Source organism: Drosophila novamexicana, unplaced genomic scaffold, assembly GCF_003285875.2.
Source record: "Drosophila novamexicana strain 15010-1031.04,08,12 unplaced genomic scaffold, DnovRS2.1 tig00000817-arrow-arrow-pilon, whole genome shotgun sequence".
NCBI lineage: Eukaryota > Metazoa > Arthropoda > Insecta > Diptera > Drosophilidae > Drosophila > Drosophila novamexicana.
Window position 1 is genome coordinate 1604134 of NW_020824827.1, and position 19965 is coordinate 1624098.

General features: G+C 39.1%; 1 protein-coding gene across 2 annotated transcripts in view; it reads left to right on the plus strand.

Annotated features, from left to right (window-relative positions):
• Positions 1–19965, plus strand: part of LOC115763992 (tyrosine-protein phosphatase 99A) — a 156207-nt gene that overhangs the window by 109238 nt on the left and 27004 nt on the right. For both annotated transcript variants that reach the window (XM_030706809.1, XM_030706808.1), the window contains 2 exons: positions 3587–3790; positions 7362–7642. In XM_030706809.1, coding sequence (XP_030562669.1) covers positions 3587–3790; positions 7362–7642 — 485 coding nt within the window. The remainder of the gene's footprint in view (positions 1–3586; positions 3791–7361; positions 7643–19965) is intronic.

Consider the following 19965-nt stretch of genomic DNA (forward strand, 5'->3'; position numbering starts at 1 on the left):
CAATTTTATTTTTAGCGTAGTTTTTTTTGAGGCTCAGACAACTTAATGCTATTTGCTTTACACTCCCACGCACACACACACACACACACAAACCCAGTTGTGCGCACCTTACAGTCCCTTCGGCATCTCAGCGCCACCCTCCCTCCCCTTCTCTCCCTTCCTGCCACCCCCCCTCTCGCAACAGAGCCTTTGTTTGCCTTTCTTAACAACTTAAGCACGTCGTCTATATTGGTTTTCGGGCGCTACTCTTTTAAAAAAAGATTTCGCTTCCTGCTTTTGCCTTTGCTTTGTGAAAATAATCACGCGCAGCTTTGAGATTCTTTTTTTTTTTACTTTCCACCATTTCCCCCATTTTTCTTTTTTTTTAAGTTTTTTTTGCACAGCTTTTCTTTTGCTTTTTCACACTTGGCTTCTTCCGCTTGGCGCCCGGACAACTCATAGTGCGCCGCTCTATTGTTTTCTTTTAATTTGTAGCTCTGCTCGTTGCCTTAAAAACTCGACAGGAAGGGCCAACGACTGTGCGTTCATGTCTAACAGCATATTAAGTAAATGAACCGGTTCACAAGAGCTTTAAATACCTTGTCGAACTGGTTCAGAGTGAGATATAAGAAAGAGCTTAAAATAGTTAGAAACAGTTGGAATGTGCTATAAGGGTTGCTTTTTGGAAATATAAATCATAATGTCAAACCTTAAGTTGCATTAAATCAAATTCAAGTTCACAAGAGCTTTAAATATCTTGTTGAACTGATTCAGAGTGAGAACTAAGCAAGATTTAAAAACAGTTCGCAATTGAAATCCGAAAGAGAACTGCGTTTAGGGATCATAAATCATAATTCAAACCTCAACATTATAGCTTTAAATATGTTGACGAACTAGTTCAGAGTTGTCTAACTAGCTCAAAATTGTCGAACTAGTTCAAAGTGAGAAGAACTTAGTAAAAATTAAAAATAGTTGTAAATAGTTGGTATTTGATATGAGGGTTGTGTTTGGGGAATATAATATTTGCTTACGCCTTGCTACTATACTCGTTGGGAATTATAAAGCATACCACAGTTAATATGACAATAATTGTCATATATAATATTTCTTTTACAATATTGATTTTCTCTTCCTTTAGAAAGTAGTCTGACACAATCTAAACTGAGGTCTATTTTGTTAGTTTTCGATCTAGAAATCTATCTCCTGCCACTTTGGACTACTAATTACTGCAATTCACTTCATGTATCTTTGTTTATTTATAGAGCTTTATATTCCCCTATTTTATAAAGTTCCTGCCTAAAGATATGAATATTTGGGAAAATACAGACAGTTCTATAAATAAACAAAGATGCATCAATTTAATTTCAGAAATGAATAAACTAATAATAATATTATTCTCCATTCTATTAATGTGGCCCCAATGTACAAAATATCCCCTAATACCTTCCTATTCTGTCTTGATAATGAGCTGCTTCATTCAGAGTCATATTTCAGCATATGTATGACATATGACATACGACATATGCCGATATCCACCTCGGGTATAACTCAAGGGGATCTAATTTGATTTGTGCACGGGTCAGAATAAGTACAGATAAATACCGATAAGTACAGATAAACGGGATCATTAATTAACCCGCTTTGAGCTTAGCTCCAAATGAGGCATGTTATGGGACATCAATCAAACTGAAAACTAAGACTGTCGGGATTGCACGACTGGCTGATACCCTGATACCCTGAACGCAGCTGCCGTTGAAGACATTCCAGCTTTCAAGCACTCTATGGGCCATTTTAAATGGCAATAGTTGGCTAAGCGTGCTGCTCAGTTGGGTCAGAAATGCCGCTAGATTGTGGCAAGCACCTGGATAGGATGCAGAGGCCATAAGCCAGGTGCCAGGAGCCAGGTGCCGGGACGTGGGTGCAGTGAAGCAGCGCATGGAAATCAATTTACGGCTAACTAACGGCAAACAAAGCGGCTTCACATGAATGTAAACGACATGGCGAAAACCAATCAGGCGCACTTGAGGCCACACCAAGAGAAAGAGAGAGAGAGGGAAGAGAGAGAGAGGAAAAGAGAGATAGAGAGGGAGCAAGATTAAGATAGTGGGGCACAAAGAAAATGTAGAGCCTGTGTCTCTGGCATCTGTCAATGCTATTAACTTTTGTGCCGCACACACACACAACACACACACACGCACACAGAGACAGGGACACACCTCCACAAGCTGCACTTGGAGGACATTTATCCTTTGGCGCCTGAGTGTATGCAGCACTTTGTTGCTTAATTGATTTTAATGCCACGCGCACGGGGCCTACAATTTGCCAACGTTTCTCGAGTCGAGTCGAGTTGAGTCTATAAATTGGCTTTTTCCTTTGCCCCGCTATCAACTGCAGCAGCAGCTGCTGATCTGCCGCTCTGCCGCTGCTCTGTCCATTTCCCATTTCCATTTCCGTTTTCAATTGCAAAAGGAAGCAGCGCTGGCAAAGTGGAGCAAAAACGAGAGAAATGCCATTTATTGAATTGTATAAATTTCTGCACATTGACAGCGACTGTTTATTTTACACACACACACAGATGTGTGTGTTCTATGTGTGTGTGCTCTGTGTTTTGTTAAGCTTTATCGCATTTGCATGGCAGCGGCCCCCCCCCTCCGTTGGCAGGTCAAGTGCTTGGCCCCGCCACGCCGCACCCTGCAGGTCACTCATTTGTTCTTTTGATTGGTGGCAAACGCAAAGCGTTTTTGCCTTTGCCCTTTCATGTCCATTTCGCTTTTGTTGTATTAGTAAAATAAATTACCATTTAGTGCTTTTTGCCACTAGCATTTGCCCCCGCCCCCTCCCCCTCCCCCTCCTCCCTCGCTGTTTCTCTCTGTGTCTCCCCCAAGGCGTCACACATGGTCGACTGTTGTCCTTTGGCCCTAGCAAATGAAATTATTGCTGCAGCTTTGCATCCTTTTGCTTGGATTATAAGCACACATGTGGGCTGCTCCAGACGCGCTGTGTGTGTGTGTGTGTGGGTGTGTGTGTGTGTGAGACGCTCACAATTGCAGCCATAATAAATTGTTCGCAATCGCATTTCCGTTTCTTTATGCGCTTCGATTACGTTGCGCTTGACTGCTGCCAGTTCTGTGCCCCCCTCCCCCCCTCCCCCCCTCCACCACTCTGCCTTCGCATCCTGATCGTAATTGAATATATAATTTTTTTTTAGCTCCTTACACACACACATGCCCAATCGCTTGTGACTGGCATTTGAATATAAATTGTTTCATCTGCTCGCAAAATATTCATTTCAATTTATTTGACTTTCCTTTTGCTCTCTTACATTTTTTTTTCTGTGTTGTCTGTTTTGCGAGTTTTATTTGTTGTTTAATAAATTATTTATGTGTATTTGTATATGTGTGTGTGTGTGGGTGTGTGTGTGTAGCACTTGCTGCTCCGCTCAGAGAAAGTTTTCTATGATTGTCAACCTTCAAGGATTCAGAGCTGTCCTCTCAAACTCTTAAAGTAATGCCTAAAAGCAAAAGCTGCTACTTTCAACAACTTTGCATTTGAGTTTTTGCATAAGTATTTAACTTGACAACTTTTTCTCTGTCTTTATCTTTTGCAGTGCCAAGCAAGCCTCAGAATCTCACCGTCTTGGATGTCTCCGCGAACAGCATCACAATGTCCTGGCATCCGCCAAAGAATCAGAATGGCGCCATCGCCGGCTATCATGTCTTTCACATACACGACAATCAAACGGGCGTCGAGATTGTTAAGAACTCACGCAACTCGGCCGAAACGCTGATACACTTCGAACTCCAGAGTCTGAGTAAGTACAAAACAAAGAAAGTATCCTAAAAGGAATTCAAATTAAGCAAAAAGTTCACCTTTTCATGTACCAAAGGTTTAGTTGGGTAAAATGAATTACAAAAGTATAAAAATATATTTATTAGAAATTTAATTGACCTATTGGCAATTATTTCAAAAATGTGAATAACCACAGGCTGGGTGGAAAATCAGGTTTGCAAACCGAGCTGAACCGAAACGCCGAAAAAAAAACAATTGAATCTGTAACAATATATCTTATATGAATAGATAGATAGATAATAATTATAAGCTATAACATTGCGGCCTAAAGTACAAGCGGAAATAACCCGGCATTGCCCGTTACAAGTTTTGAGCCTACAATTTTAAATACAACTTTTTCATTCAGTTCCCACACGAGCTTTATTTCAATCCTTCCGTGATATCTGGAAAATAAATTTAAAGATCATCCAATAATATATAATAATAAAGAACCAAAAGTTGGAAGCAACAGTTTCCACCCATGTTAGTCTTGTGGTGAGAAGTTTGAAGCTTTCTTAAAATCCTTGACCCCCATTTTTAATCTGATCCGATGATCCTTATGATCTTAAGTATTCCACAAAGTCCTTTAAGTGTATACTTATAGGACATTTTATATCCATACTTCTTATGCTATTTGTGAAATGGAATATTTCTAAAAAGCATGCTGAGCACAGTCTGAAATAACAATAAGTTCGGATAACTTCGTAGCCTGCGCTCAGTCCATTAAGCCTATGTTGGGAATATGTCTAACAAGAGTTCCGAGAACAGTCTAAAATATCAAAGAGTTGCGCTGAGTCCTTCAACCTTATGTTCATTATATTATATACCCAATATATATGCTCTGCTCTCCAAACTCCACAATTTATCTGCTCAAATCCACTTTAATGCTCGCAGCTTTTGCTTAAATGTGCTTGGCACCTTTCGTTGTATATTTTCTCAAGTTCGCGGCCAAAAATTTGTGCGGACACGCTCAAGTGGTTTATTAAAGACTTTTAAGCTGGCCCGTAACCGCAGCTTATTGGCAGGTACAGTCATGCCCAAAAGGCAGCCAACGGCACTTAAAACGCCATTTTAATTGCTTTTTATGGTTCGAACCGCACTTTCCCGCCGTTTGCCCCTTGGGCAAACTGTCAATACGTGGCAAAGGTAGCAAGAGTCAAGCCGTCAACATTGACGCCCACGCGCCGCACACCGTCTCCTTAGATCCTTGAGGAACCCTGTTCGCCGCCGCCTCCCCGCGCTTCGGCCCATCCTTTCATTAGCTGTAATTGCAGCTCAAGTCAATTGTTTGCCCGCCGCGCTTTGTAATTAAATAGTTTCAAGTGCTTTACGCTGGCCACTTTTTGTTTTGTTGTTAACAACTTTTCGACGCCATGTAATTATGAGCCCGGGCTTTCGAGACACCTTTAGAAAGCACCGCTCCCGCCCCTCTCCCTGAAACCCGCTCTAAACTGAGCTAACCAAACAAATTATTTGCTTGTCGCGAAATTTGATGGTTGTTTCATTAAGCTGAAATGTGCGCCAACCCAACCCTCCGCCCCTTACCGCTGCTCGCCGCAAATTCCTTTGTCATTGCATACTTTTAGGCTGCGTGTGGCAAGAACAACAGCAGCAGCAGCATGCAGCATGCCACATTATTAGCCGAACAGCAAAAACAGTTGCATAGTTGCATAGTTAACAGAGTGCGAGAGGGGAAGTGGCACAGGGGAGGGGGTGCGTACGGCTACCAGCAGCATGCCATGCAATTAACTTGCAACATAAGAACGCGCCGCATTCCGTGCCGCCTCATACGGCCGCTGAAGCTGTAGTTGTAGCTGTAGCTGGCGGCGCCCCCACATTGTTTAATTAATTACGCGCGTCAGGTGCGCCAGGCATGAGTTGCAGCTGCAGCTGTTGTAGTTGCTGTTGTTGTTGTTGCAACCAGCTTTTGTTGCTTGCAACAATTTGCCAAAAGACTTGGCAAATGTGGCACAGCGTGCGCGCAGCTTTGTCAGCAGCTTTGCTTTTTTCTCTCTCTCTCTCTCTTTTTTTGCATTTAAATATTTAAAGTTTTAATTTTGTTGCAGTTGCAGCAAATGCCGCACGCTTTGTGGCGCCACCATAATTAATAATTTGTCGCTGCATATTAAATCAATTATTGTTGTTGTTGTCAATGTTGCAGTTATTAACGTGCCACACTTGCTCAATGGTTGCCAGCTTAACATAATCAAAAGTTGTCTTTGTTGTTGCAATTGTTGCTCTTGTTATTGTTGTTGCTGTTGTTGTTGTGCTTGTGGCTGTTGCTGTGACATTTTCACATTTAAACTCAAATTTAATTATATCCCAGCTGCCAGGGCTGTCATATCTGGCACGCTTTTCATATTGTGACACGCTTTATAAATGACCACAAAAAAAGAGAGTCAAGCTGTCAGCGAACGCGACCAGCAGATACCCTGCACTTATAAACACTCCAAACCCCTTTCCCTTCTCACATTCAGGCTTCTTCTGCTGCTTGGGCAATGCATTGTTGCATAACTTCGGTGCTTATAGTCCGAAATCCTTTTTTTGAGCCTAAATATGGCAGCCAAATGTGTGTGAATACCAAAGCACAAGGGTATGGGCCTTTCGTACAGTTTTGAGGGGAACCGGGGAAGGTTTTCAAAAAGTTAAATAGTTATTAGCCTGCATACACTAAATGAGAACCTAAATATCAATTGGGGTGTAGATCTCAAAATTCTCTTATAATCCTCGAGCTATTGTCGAAAGCGAGATGAGGCGAAGTAGGGAGTCAAAGTTGTATAAGACACATATTGATAACTTTATATTATTATCAATTATTAATAGTCTTTTTGTTGTAAGACATGAGCCCAATAAGCCTTCCAAGCTGAAATAATAAATAACTAGAGTCATGAAAACCAATCCAGCCAAATGCCAATTGCTCAAAATCGATTGCTCGATATCGATATTCTGCGAAGATAGAATATCGAAATAATGATATGATCTTATTGCGTAAGGTATAAAAGTACATATAATTCCAGTTTTTAAAGTTTCTAGTTTTCCACTTGGAAGGACAAACAGAAATATGAACAGATGGAAATACAAATTTATTCACCTAGAGTTCCTTATGGGCTTGCAGATGTTTTCTTCTGCCTTTTAGTTTAATTTTCACAAAACTATAATACTCTTCTTACCCATTTCCAATAAGTTCTCAGCCTGAACAATCGACAATGACTTTAAACAACCGATTTCCAACACTATTTTTATAGTTTTTACGATAAAGAACAGGTCTACGCTTCTCCAGACTTGTATATAAGCTCAATCACGTTGTTCTTTTAAATGAAATCCCTGGCTCATCTGAAAATTACGGCAGCTTCATTTTCATGGTAATCGAGTCATAATAATTGAGTTATAAGCGCCAATCGCCATGGGCCATGGAAATATTTGCTGGCAATTTACATTTAAGATAAAAATGAATTTATATACATAACATATTGAATAATAAAACATCAAAGTCATGGCAATCACATTGTATTTTTAACTCACTTTGCTTCTTCTTGTTTTTTTTTTTTTTGCAGAACCCTTTACCGACTACCGCGTCATTGTCAAAGCGTTTACAACAAAGAACGAGGGCGAGCCATCCGATCAGATTGCCCAGCGTACGGATGTGGGCGGGCCCAGTGCGCCGGCGATTGTAAATCTGACGTGTCACTCGCAGGAGTCGATTACGATACGCTGGAAGCGACCCAACGAGTTCTACAATACCATCGACTTTTACATCATCAAAACACGACTCGCCGGCCAGGATACGCACCGTGATATACGCATCAATGCATCCGCCAAGGAGCTGGAAACGGCGGTAAGCATCGACCCACAGGGCATTGTTTTTAGAGTCCGATTCCGTGTCCAATCCAGAACCAGGAGGGGAGGGGGGGGGGGGGGGGGGCAGAACGTGGCCAGGCAGGGGCCAGGATGCAGCTAGCTGGCCAGCAATTTGTCATATATATTCCAGAAGTTTTCGTTTTACATTCCATTTTTCTTTTTTTACTGTCCTGCATGCCGCCATTTTGTCGGCCATGTTGAAAGCAAGCAGAATGGGGGCGGCAACACACACACACACTCGCACACACTCGCACACACTGGCACACACACACCTTGTTCATTGTCTGTAAATTGTTGAGCTGCGAGTTCTGTTTCTCTTTTTGCCAACTTTATGTTGATATTTTGGTTATTTCTTGTTTTTTGCTTCTTCATTTATTTGGTTTTTTGATAACAAGGGGGAAAACTAGAAAGAATTTGAAAAAAAAAAAAAACAACAACAAACAAATATAATTGCATTTTTATGTTACAAACAGCATGAATAACCAGTGAAAATTTCACAGAAAACCAGGGTCTGCTCGACTCTAAAATGCCCTGGATAAAATCATGCTACAAATTGAAGTTGAATTCTTTAGATTTAAATATATTATTTTAGAGAATATTTAATTGGCTGGCTCGAAGCTTGGGGCTAAGTTTATTAAAATACAAGAAATTAGAAGAATATGTAAAATAGGATTACATCCAAAACATATTTTGAAAGAAAAAAGAAAATGTTATGCTAAATGAAGTTTAAAATACAATCAATTGGGAGGAGAAAAATAACATCAAACTTGGCACTTTAATGTCAACAAAGATACACAATTGCCACGGAAGGCAATAACTAAATTGAAATTAATAAGGAAAATATCATCACATATAAAAATTCAACATCTTTGGACATTGTCCATGAAAGTTAAGAGGAACTTTTTTAGCTTCACAAACCCAAATTTATAAAAATGTTGTCATAGACAACATAGACAATTTTATTTTCAAATTATAAATTTATAGATATTATTTTTATCAGGAAAATGGTTTTTAAAAAGTTTCTATAAAGAAATATCGCATAAATGCTTTTCTCTTCAAAATTCAACAAATTAAAAGGCAAATTCAATTCAGAAGACAGGCAAAAAAGAGTAAGAGTTGGTAATCTTGGGGTAAGATTTGGACATGAATTTCAACTAAAAAATCGGTGTCGAGCTTTGAATGCCAGATCAATCTAGAGGGAAAACTATGAAGAAAAAGCCAAACTTCGTGGAAATCGGAAAAGATTTGGCCGAGTTATGGGGGTGGTAATTTTTGACCCATGTCTATATACGAATCTTGGGGTAAGATTCGGACATGAATTTCGACTAAAAAATCGGTGTCGAGATTTGAATGTCAGATTAATCTAGAGGGAAAACCGTGAAGAAAAAGCCAAACTTCGTGAAAATCGGATGAGATTTGGCCGAGATATGGGGGTGGTAAATTTTGACCCATGTCTATATACGAATCTTGGGGTAAGATTTGGACATGAATTTCGACTAAAAAATCGGTGTCGAGATTTGAATGCCAGATTAATCTAGAGGGAAAATCATTAACAAAAAGCCAAACTTCGTGAAAATCGGATGAGATTTGGCCGAGATATGGGGGTGGTAAATTTTGACCCATGTCTATATACGAATCTTGGGGTAAGATTTGGACATGAATTTCGACTAAAAAATCGGTGTCGAGCTTTGAATGCCAGATTAATCTAGAGGGAAAACCATGAAGAAAAAGCCAAACTTCGTGAAAATCGGATGAGATTTGGCCGAGATATGGGGGTGGTAATTTTTGACCCATGTCTATATACGAATCTTGGGGTAAGATTTGGACATGAATTTCGACTAAAAAATCGGTGTCGAGATTTGAATGCCAGATTAATCTAGAGGGAAAATCATTAACAAAAAGCCAAACTTCGTGAAAATCGGATGAGATTTGACAAAGTTATGGGGGTGGTAATTTTTGACCCATGTCTATATACAAATCTTGGGGTAAGATTTGGACATGATTTTCGACTAAAAAATCGGTGTCGAGATTTGAATGCCAGATTAATCTAGAGGGAAAACCGTGAAGAAAAAGCCAAACTTCGTGAAAATCGGATGAGATTTGGCCGAGATATGGGGGTGGTAATTTTTGACCCATGTCTATATACGAATCTTGGGGTAAGATTTGGACATGAATTTCGACTAAAAAATCGGTGTAGAGATTTGAATGTAAGATTTATCTAGAGGGAAAATCATTAACAAAAAGCCAAACTTCGTGAAAATCGGATGAGATTTTGCCGAGATATGGGGGTGGTAATTTTTGACCCATGTCTATATACGAATCTTGGGGTAAGATTTGGACATGAATTTCGACTAAAAAATCGGTGTCGAGCTTTGAATGCCAGATTAATCTAGAGGGAAAATCATTAACAAAAAGCCAAACTTCGTGAAAATCGGATGAGATTTGACCGAGTTATGGGGGTGGTAATTTTTGACCCACGTCTATATACGAATCTTGGGGTAAGATTTGGACATGAATTACGACTAAAAAATCGGTGTTCAGATTTGAATGCCAGTTTAATCTAGAGGGAAAATCATTAACAAAAAGCCAAACTTCGTGAAAATCGGATGAGATTTGACAAAGTTATGGGGGTGGTAATTTTTGACCCACGTCTATATACGAATCTTGGGGTAAGATTTGGACATGAATTTCGACTAAAAAATCGGTGTTCAAATTTGAATGCCAGATTAATCTAGAGGGAAAATCATTAACAAAAAGCCAAACTTCGTGAAAATCGGATGAGATTTGGCCGAGATATGGGGGTGGTAAATTTTGACCCATGTCTATATACGAATCTTGGGGTAAGATTTGGACATGAATTTCGACTAAAAAATCGGTGTCGAGCTTTGAATGCCAGATTAATCTAGAGGGAAAACCATGAAGAAAAAGCCAAACTTCGTGAAAATCGGATGAGATTTGGCCGAGATATGGGGGTGGTAATTTTTGACCCATGTCTATATACGAATCTTGGGGTAAGATTTGGACATGAATTTCGACTAAAAAATCGGTGTCGAGTTTTGAATGCCAGATTAATCTAGAGGGAAAACCATGAAGAAAAAGCCAAACTTCGTGAAAATCGGATGAGATTTGGCCGAGATATGGGGGTGGTAATTTTTGACCCATGTCTATATACGAATCTTGGGGTAAGATTTGGACATGAATTTCGACTAAAAAATCGGTGTCGAGATTTGAATGCCAGATTAATCTAGAGGGAAAATCATTAACAAAAAGCCAAACTTCGTGAAAATCGGATGAGATTTGACAAAGTTATGGGGGTGGTAATTTTTGACCCATGTCTATATACGAATCTTGGGGTAAGATTTGGACATGAATTTCGACTTAAAAAATCGGTGTCGAGATTTGAATGCCAGATTAATCTAGAGGGAAAATCATTAACAAAAAGCCAAACTTCGTGAAAATCGGATGAGATTTGACAAAGTTATGGGGGTGGTAATTTTTGACCCACGTCTATATACGAATCTTGGGGTAAGATTTGGACATGAATTTCGACTAAAAAATCGGTGTCGAGATTTGAATGTCAGATTAATCTAGAGGGAAAACCGTGAAGAAAAAGCCAAACTTCGTGAAAATCGGATGAGATTTGGCCGAGATATGGGGGTGGTAATTTTTGACCCATGTCTATATACGAATCTTGAGGTAAGATTTGGACATGAATTTCGACTAAAAAATCGGTGTCGAGTTTTGAATGCCAGATTCATCTAGAGGGAAAACCATGAAGAAAAAGCCAAACTTCGTGAAAATCGGCTGAGATTTGACCGAGTTATGGGGGTGGTAATTTTTGACCCATGTCTATACACGAATCTTGGGGTAAGATTTGGACATGAATTTCGACTAAAAAATCGGTGTCGAGCTTTGAATGCCAGATTAATCTAGAGGGAAAACCATGAAGAAAGAGCCAAACCTCGTGAAAATCGGATGAGATTTGGCCGAGATATGGGGGTGGTCATTTTTGACCCATGTCTATATACGAATCTTGGGGTAAGATTTGGACATGAATTTCGACTAAAAAATCGGTGTCGAGATTTGAATGCCAGATCAATCTAGAGGGAAAATCATTAACAAAAAGCCAAACTTCGTGAAAATCGGATGAGATTTGACAAAGTTATGCGGGTGGTAATTTTTGACCCACGTCTATATACGAATCTTGGGGTAAGATTTGGACATGAATTTCGACTAAAAAATCGGTGTCGAGATTTGAATGCCAGATTCATCTAGAGGGAAAACCGTGAAGAAAAAGCCAAACTTCGTGAAAATCGGATGAGATTTGGCCGAGATATGGGGGTGGTAAATTTTGACCCATGTCTATATACGAATCTTGGGGTAAGATTTGGACATGAATTTCGACTAAAAAATCGGTGTCGAGATTTGAATGCCAGATTAATCTAGAGGGAAAATCATTAACAAAAAGCCAAACTTCGTGAAAATCGGATGAGATTTGGCCGAGATATGGGGGTGGTAAATTTTGACCCATGTCTATATACGAATCTTGGGGTAAGATTTGGACATGAATTTCGACTAAAAAATCGGTGTCGAGCTTTGAATGCCAGATTAATCTAGAGGGAAAACCATGAAGAAAAAGCCAAACTTCGTGAAAATCGGATGAGATTTGGCCGAGATATGGGGGTGGTAATTTTTGACCCATGTCTATATACGAATCTTGGGGTAAGATTTGGACATGAATTTCGACTAAAAAATCGGTGTCGAGATTTGAATGCCAGATTAATCTAGAGGGAAAATCATTAACAAAAAGCCAAACTTCGTGAAAATCGGATGAGATTTGACAAAGTTATGGGGGTGGTAATTTTTGACCCATGTCTATATACAAATCTTGGGGTAAGATTTGGACATGATTTTCGACTAAAAAATCGGTGTCGAGATTTGAATGCCAGATTAATCTAGAGGGAAAACCGTGAAGAAAAAGCCAAACTTCGTGAAAATCGGATGAGATTTGGCCGAGATATGGGGGTGGTAATTTTTGACCCATGTCTATATACGAATCTTGGGGTAAGATTTGGACATGAATTTCGACTAAAAAATCGGTGTAGAGATTTGAATGTAAGATTTATCTAGAGGGAAAATCATTAACAAAAAGCCAAACTTCGTGAAAATCGGATGAGATTTGGCCGAGATATGGGGGTGGTAATTTTTGACCCATGTCTATATACGAATCTTGGGGTAAGATTTGGACATGAATTTCGACTAAAAAATCGGTGTCGAGCTTTGAATGCCAGATTAATCTAGAGGGAAAATCATTAACAAAAAGCCAAACTTCGTGAAAATCGGATGAGATTTGACCGAGTTATGGGGGTGGTAATTTTTGACCCATGTCTATATACGAATCTTGGGGTAAGATTTGGACATGAATTTCGACTAAAAAATCGGTGTCGAGTTTTGAATGCCAGATTAATCTAGAGGGAAAACCATGAAGAAAAAGCCAAACTTCGTGAAAATCGGATGAGATTTGGCCGAGATATGGGGGTGGTAATTTTTGACCCATGTCTATATACGAATCTTGGGGTAAGATTTGGACATGAATTTCGACTAAAAAATCGGTGTCGAGATTTGAATGCCAGATTAATCTAGAAGGAAAATCATTAACAAAAAGCCAAACTTCGTGAAAATCGGATGAGATTTGACAAAGTTATGGGGGTGGTAATTTTTGACCCATGTCTATATACGAATCTTGGGGTAAGATTTGGACATGAATTTCGACTTAAAAAATCGGTGTCGAGATTTGAATGCCAGATTAATCTAGAGGGAAAATCATTAACAAAAAGCCAAACTTCGTGAAAATCGGATGAGATTTGACAAAGTTATGGGGGTGGTAATTTTTGACCCACGTCTATATACGAATCTTGGGGTAAGATTTGGACATGAATTTCGACTAAAAAATCGGTGTCGAGATTTGAATGTCAGATTAATCTAGAGGGAAAACCGTGAAGAAAAAGCCAAACTTCGTGAAAATCGGATGAGATTTGGCCGAGATATGGGGGTGGTAATTTTTGACCCATGTCTATATACGAATCTTGAGGTAAGATTTGGACATGAATTTCGACTAAAAAATCGGTGTCGAGTTTTGAATGCCAGATTCATCTAGAGGGAAAACCATGAAGAAAAAGCCAAACTTCGTGAAAATCGGATGAGATTTGGCCGAGATATGGGGGTGGTAATTTTTGACCCATGTCTATATACGAATCTTGGGGTAAGATTTGGACATGAATTTCGACTAAAAAATCGGTGTTCAGATTTGAATGCCAGATTAATCTAGAGGGAAAATCATTAACAAAAAGCCAAACTTCGTGAAAATCGGATGAGATTTGACAAAGTTATGGGGGTGGTAATTTTTGACCCATGTCTATATACGAATCTTGGGGTAAGATTTGGACATGAATTTCGACTAAAAAATCGGTGTCGAGATTTGAATGTCAGATTAATCTAGAGGGAAAACCGTGAAGAAAAAGCCAAACTTCGTGAAAATCGGATGAGATTTGGCCGAGATATGGGGGTGGTAATTTTTGACCCATGTCTATATACGAATCTTGGGGTAAGATTTGGACATGAATTTCGACTAAAAAATCGGTGTCGAGATTTGAATGTCAGATTAATCTAGAGGGAAAACCGTGAAGAAAAAGCCAAACTTCGTGAAAATCGGATGAGATTTGGCCGAGATATGGGGGTGGTAATTTTTGACCCATGTCTATATACGAATCTTGAGGTAAGATTTGGACATGAATTTCGACTAAAAAATCGGTGTCGAGTTTTGAATGCCAGATTAATCTAGAGGGAAAACCGTGAAGAAAAAGCCAAACTTCGTGAAAATCGGATGAGATTTGGCCGAGATATGGGGGTGGTAATTTTTGACCCATGTCTATATACGAATCTTGGGGTAAGATTTGGACATGAATTTCGACTAAAAAATCGGTGTTCAGATTTGAATGCCAGATTAATCTAGAGGGAAAATCATTAACAAAAAGCCAAACTTCGTGAAAATCGGATGAGATTTGACAAAGTTATGGGGGTGGTAATTTTTGACCCATGTCTATTTACAAATCTTGGGGTAAGATTTGGACATGATTTTCGACTAAAAAATCGGTGTCGAGATTTGAATGCCAGATTAATCTAGAGGGAAAACCGTGAAGAAAAAGCCAAACTTCGTGAAAATCGGATGAGATTTGGCCGAGATATGGGGGTGGTAATTTTTGACCCATGTCTATATACGAATCTTGGGGTAAGATTTGGACATGAATTTCGACTAAAAAATCGGTGTAGAGATTTGAATGTAAGATTTATCTAGAGGGAAAATCATTAACAAAAAGCCAAACTTCGTGAAAATCGGATGAGATTTGGCCGAGATATGGGGGTGGTAATTTTTGACCCACGTCTATATACGAATCTTGGGGTAAGATTTGGACATGAATTTCGACTAAAAAATCGGTGTCGAGCTTTGAATGCCAGATTAATCTAGAGGGAAAATCATTAACAAAAAGCCAAACTTCGTGAAAATCGGATGAGATTTGACCGAGTTATGGGGGTGGTAATTTTTGACCCACGTCTATATACGAATCTTGGGGTAAGATTTGGACATGAATTACGACTAAAAAATCGGTGTTCAGATTTGAATGCCAGGTTAATCTAGAGGGAAAATCATTAACAAAAAGCCAAACTTCGTGAAAATCGGATGAGATTTGGCCGAGATATGGGGGTGGTAATTTTTGACCCATGTCTATATACGAATCTTGGGGTAAGATTTGGACATGAATTTCGACTAAAAAATCGGTGTCGAGATTTGAATGTCAGATTAATCTAGAGGGAAAACCGTGAAGAAAAAGCCAAACTTCGTGAAAATCGGATGAGATTTGGCCGAGATATGGGGGTGGTAAATTTTGACCCATGTCTATATACGAATCTTGGGGTAAGATTTGGACATGAATTTCGACTAAAAAATCGGTGTCGAGATTTGAATGTCAGATTAATCTAGAGGGAAAACCGTTAAGAAAAAGCCAAACTTCGTGAAAATCGGATGAGATTTGGCCGAGATATGGGGGTGGTAATTTTTGACCCATGTCTATATACGAATCTTGGGGTAAGATTTCGACTAAAAAATCGGTGTCGAGATTTGAATGCCAGATTCATCTAGAGGGAAAACCGTGAAGAAAAAGCCAAACTTCGTGAAAATCGGATGAGATTTGGCCGAGATATGGGGGTGGTAAATTTTGACCCATGTCTATATACGAATCTTGGGGTAAGATTTGGACATGAATTTCGACTAAAAAATCGGTGTCGAGATTTGAATGCCAGATTAATCTAGAGGGAAAATCATTAACAAAAAGCCAAACTTCGTGAAAATCGGATGAGATTTGGCCGAGATATGGGGGTGGTAAATTTTGACCCATGTCTATATACGAATCTTGGGGTAAGATTTGGACATGAATTTCGACTAAAAAATCGGTGTCGAGCTTTGAATGCCAGATTAATCTAGAGGGAAAACCATGAAGAAAAAGCCAAACTTCGTGAAAATCGGATGAGATTTGGCCGAGATATGGGGGTGGTAATTTTTGACCCATGTCTATATACGAATCTTGGGGTAAGATTTGGACATGAATTTCGACTAAAAAATCGGTGTCGAGATTTGAATGCCAGATTAATCTAGAGGGAAAATCATTAACAAAAAGCCAAACTTCGTGAAAATCGGATGAGATTTGACAAAGTTATGGGGGTGGTAATTTTTGACCCATGTCTATATACAAATCTTGGGGTAAGATTTGGACATGATTTTCGACTAAAAAATCGGTGTCGAGATTTGAATGCCAGATTAATCTAGAGGGAAAACCGTGAAGAAAAAGCCAAACTTCGTGAAAATCGGATGAGATTTGGCCGAGATATGGGGGTGGTAATTTTTGACCCATGTCTATATACGAATCTTGGGGTAAGATTTGGACATGAATTTCGACTAAAAAATCGGTGTAGAGATTTGAATGTAAGATTTATCTAGAGGGAAAATCATTAACAAAAAGCCAAACTTCGTGAAAATCGGATGAGATTTGGCCGAGATATGGGGGTGGTAATTTTTGACCCATGTCTATATACGAATCTTGGGGTAAGATTTGGACATGAATTTCGACTAAAAAATCGGTGTCGAGCTTTGAATGCCAGATTAATCTAGAGGGAAAATCATTAACAAAAAGCCAAACTTCGTGAAAATCGGATGAGATTTGACCGAGTTATGGGGGTGGTAATTTTTGACCCATGTCTATATACGAATCTTGGGGTAAGATTTGGACATGAATTTCGACTAAAAAATCGGTGTCGAGTTTTGAATGCCAGATTAATCTAGAGGGAAAACCATGAAGAAAAAGCCAAACTTCGTGAAAATCGGATGAGATTTGGCCGAGATATGGGGGTGGTAATTTTTGACCCATGTCTATATACGAATCTTGGGGTAAGATTTGGACATGAATTTCGACTAAAAAATCGGTGTCGAGATTTGAATGCCAGATTAATCTAGAAGGAAAATCATTAACAAAAAGCCAAACTTCGTGAAAATCGGATGAGATTTGACAAAGTTATGGGGGTGGTAATTTTTGACCCATGTCTATATACGAATCTTGGGGTAAGATTTGGACATGAATTTCGACTTAAAAAATCGGTGTCGAGATTTGAATGCCAGATTAATCTAGAGGGAAAATCATTAACAAAAAGCCAAACTTCGTGAAAATCGGATGAGATTTGACAAAGTTATGGGGGTGGTAATTTTTGACCCACGTCTATATACGAATCTTGGGGTAAGATTTGGACATGAATTTCGACTAAAAAATCGGTGTCGAGATTTGAATGTCAGATTAATCTAGAGGGAAAACCGTGAAGAAAAAGCCAAACTTCGTGAAAATCGGATGAGATTTGGCCGAGATATGGGGGTGGTAATTTTTGACCCATGTCTATATACGAATCTTGAGGTAAGATTTGGACATGAATTTCGACTAAAAAATCGGTGTCGAGTTTTGAATGCCAGATTCATCTAGAGGGAAAACCATGAAGAAAAAGCCAAACTTCGTGAAAATCGGATGAGATTTGGCCGAGATATGGGGGTGGTAATTTTTGACCCATGTCTATATACGAATCTTGGGGTAAGATTTGGACATGAATTTCGACTAAAAAATCGGTGTTCAGATTTGAATGCCAGATTAATCTAGAGGGAAAATCATTAACAAAAAGCCAAACTTCGTGAAAATCGGATGAGATTTGACAAAGTTATGGGGGTGGTAATTTTTGACCCATGTCTATATACGAATCTTGGGGTAAGATTTGGACATGAATTTCGACTAAAAAATCGGTGTCGAGATTTGAATGTCAGATTAATCTAGAGGGAAAACCGTGAAGAAAAAGCCAAACTTCGTGAAAATCGGATGAGATTTGGCCGAGATATGGGGGTGGTAATTTTTGACCCATGTCTATATACGAATCTTGGGGTAAGATTTGGACATGAATTTCGACTAAAAAATCGGTGTCGAGATTTGAATGTCAGATTAATCTAGAGGGAAAACCGTGAAGAAAAAGCCAAACTTCGTGAAAATCGGATGAGATTTGGCCGAGATATGGGGGTGGTAATTTTTGACCCATGTCTATATACGAATCTTGAGGTAAGATTTGGACATGAATTTCGACTAAAAAATCGGTGTCGAGTTTTGAATGCCAGATTAATCTAGAGGGAAAACCGTGAAGAAAAAGCCAAACTTCGTGAAAATCGGATGAGATTTGGCCGAGATATGGGGGTGGTAATTTTTGACCCATGTCTATATACGAATCTTGGGGTAAGATTTGGACATGAATTTCGACTAAAAAATCGGTGTTCAGATTTGAATGCCAGATTAATCTAGAGGGAAAATCATTAACAAAAAGCCAAACTTCGTGAAAATCGGATGAGATTTGACAAAGTTATGGGGGTGGTAATTTTTGACCCATGTCTATTTACAAATCTTGGGGTAAGATTTGGACATGATTTTCGACTAAAAAATCGGTGTCGAGATTTGAATGCCAGATTAATCTAGAGGGAAAACCGTGAAGAAAAAGCCAAACTTCGTGAAAATCGGATGAGATTTGGCCGAGATATGGGGGTGGTAATTTTTGACCCATGTCTATATACGAATCTTGGGGTAAGATTTGGACATGAATTTCGACTAAAAAATCGGTGTAGAGATTTGAATGTAAGATTTATCTAGAGGGAAAATCATTAACAAAAAGCCAAACTTCGTGAAAATCGGATGAGATTTGGCCGAGATATGGGGGTGGTAATTTTTGACCCACGTCTATATACGAATCTTGGGGTAAGATTTGGACATGAATTTCGACTAAAAAATCGGTGTCGAGCTTTGAATGCCAGATTAATCTAGAGGGAAAATCATTAACAAAAAGCCAAACTTCGTGAAAATCGGATGAGATTTGACCGAGTTATGGGGGTGGTAATTTTTGACCCACGTCTATATACGAATCTTGGGGTAAGATTTGGACATGAATTACGACTAAAAAATCGGTGTTCAGATTTGAATGCCAGGTTAATCTAGAGGGAAAATCATTAACAAAAAGCCAAACTTCGTGAAAATCGGATGAGATTTGGCCGAGATATGGGGGTGGTAATTTTTGACCCATGTCTATATACGAATCTTGGGGTAAGATTTGGACATGAATTTCGACTAAAAAATCGGTGTCGAGATTTGAATGTCAGATTAATCTAGAGGGAAAACCGTGAAGAAAAAGCCAAACTTCGTGAAAATCGGATGAGATTTGGCCGAGATATGGGGGTGGTAAATTTTGACCCATGTCTATATACGAATCTTGGGGTAAGATTTGGACATGAATTTCGACTAAAAAATCGGTGTCGAGATTTGAATGTCAGATTAATCTAGAGGGAAAACCGTTAAGAAAAAGCCAAACTTCGTGAAAATCGGATGAGATTTGGCCGAGATATGGGGGTGGTAATTTTTGACCCATGTCTATATACGAATCTTGGGGTAAGATTTGGACATGAATTTCGACTAAAAAATCGGTGTCGAGATTTGAATGCCAGATTAATCTAGAGGGAAAATCATTAACAAAAAGCCAAACTTCGTGAAAATCGTATGAGATTTGACAAAGTTATGGGGGTGGTAATTTTTGACCCATGTCTATTTACAAATCTTGGGGTAAGATTTGGACATGAATTTCGACTAAAAAATCGGGGTCGAGATTTGAATGCCAGATTAATCT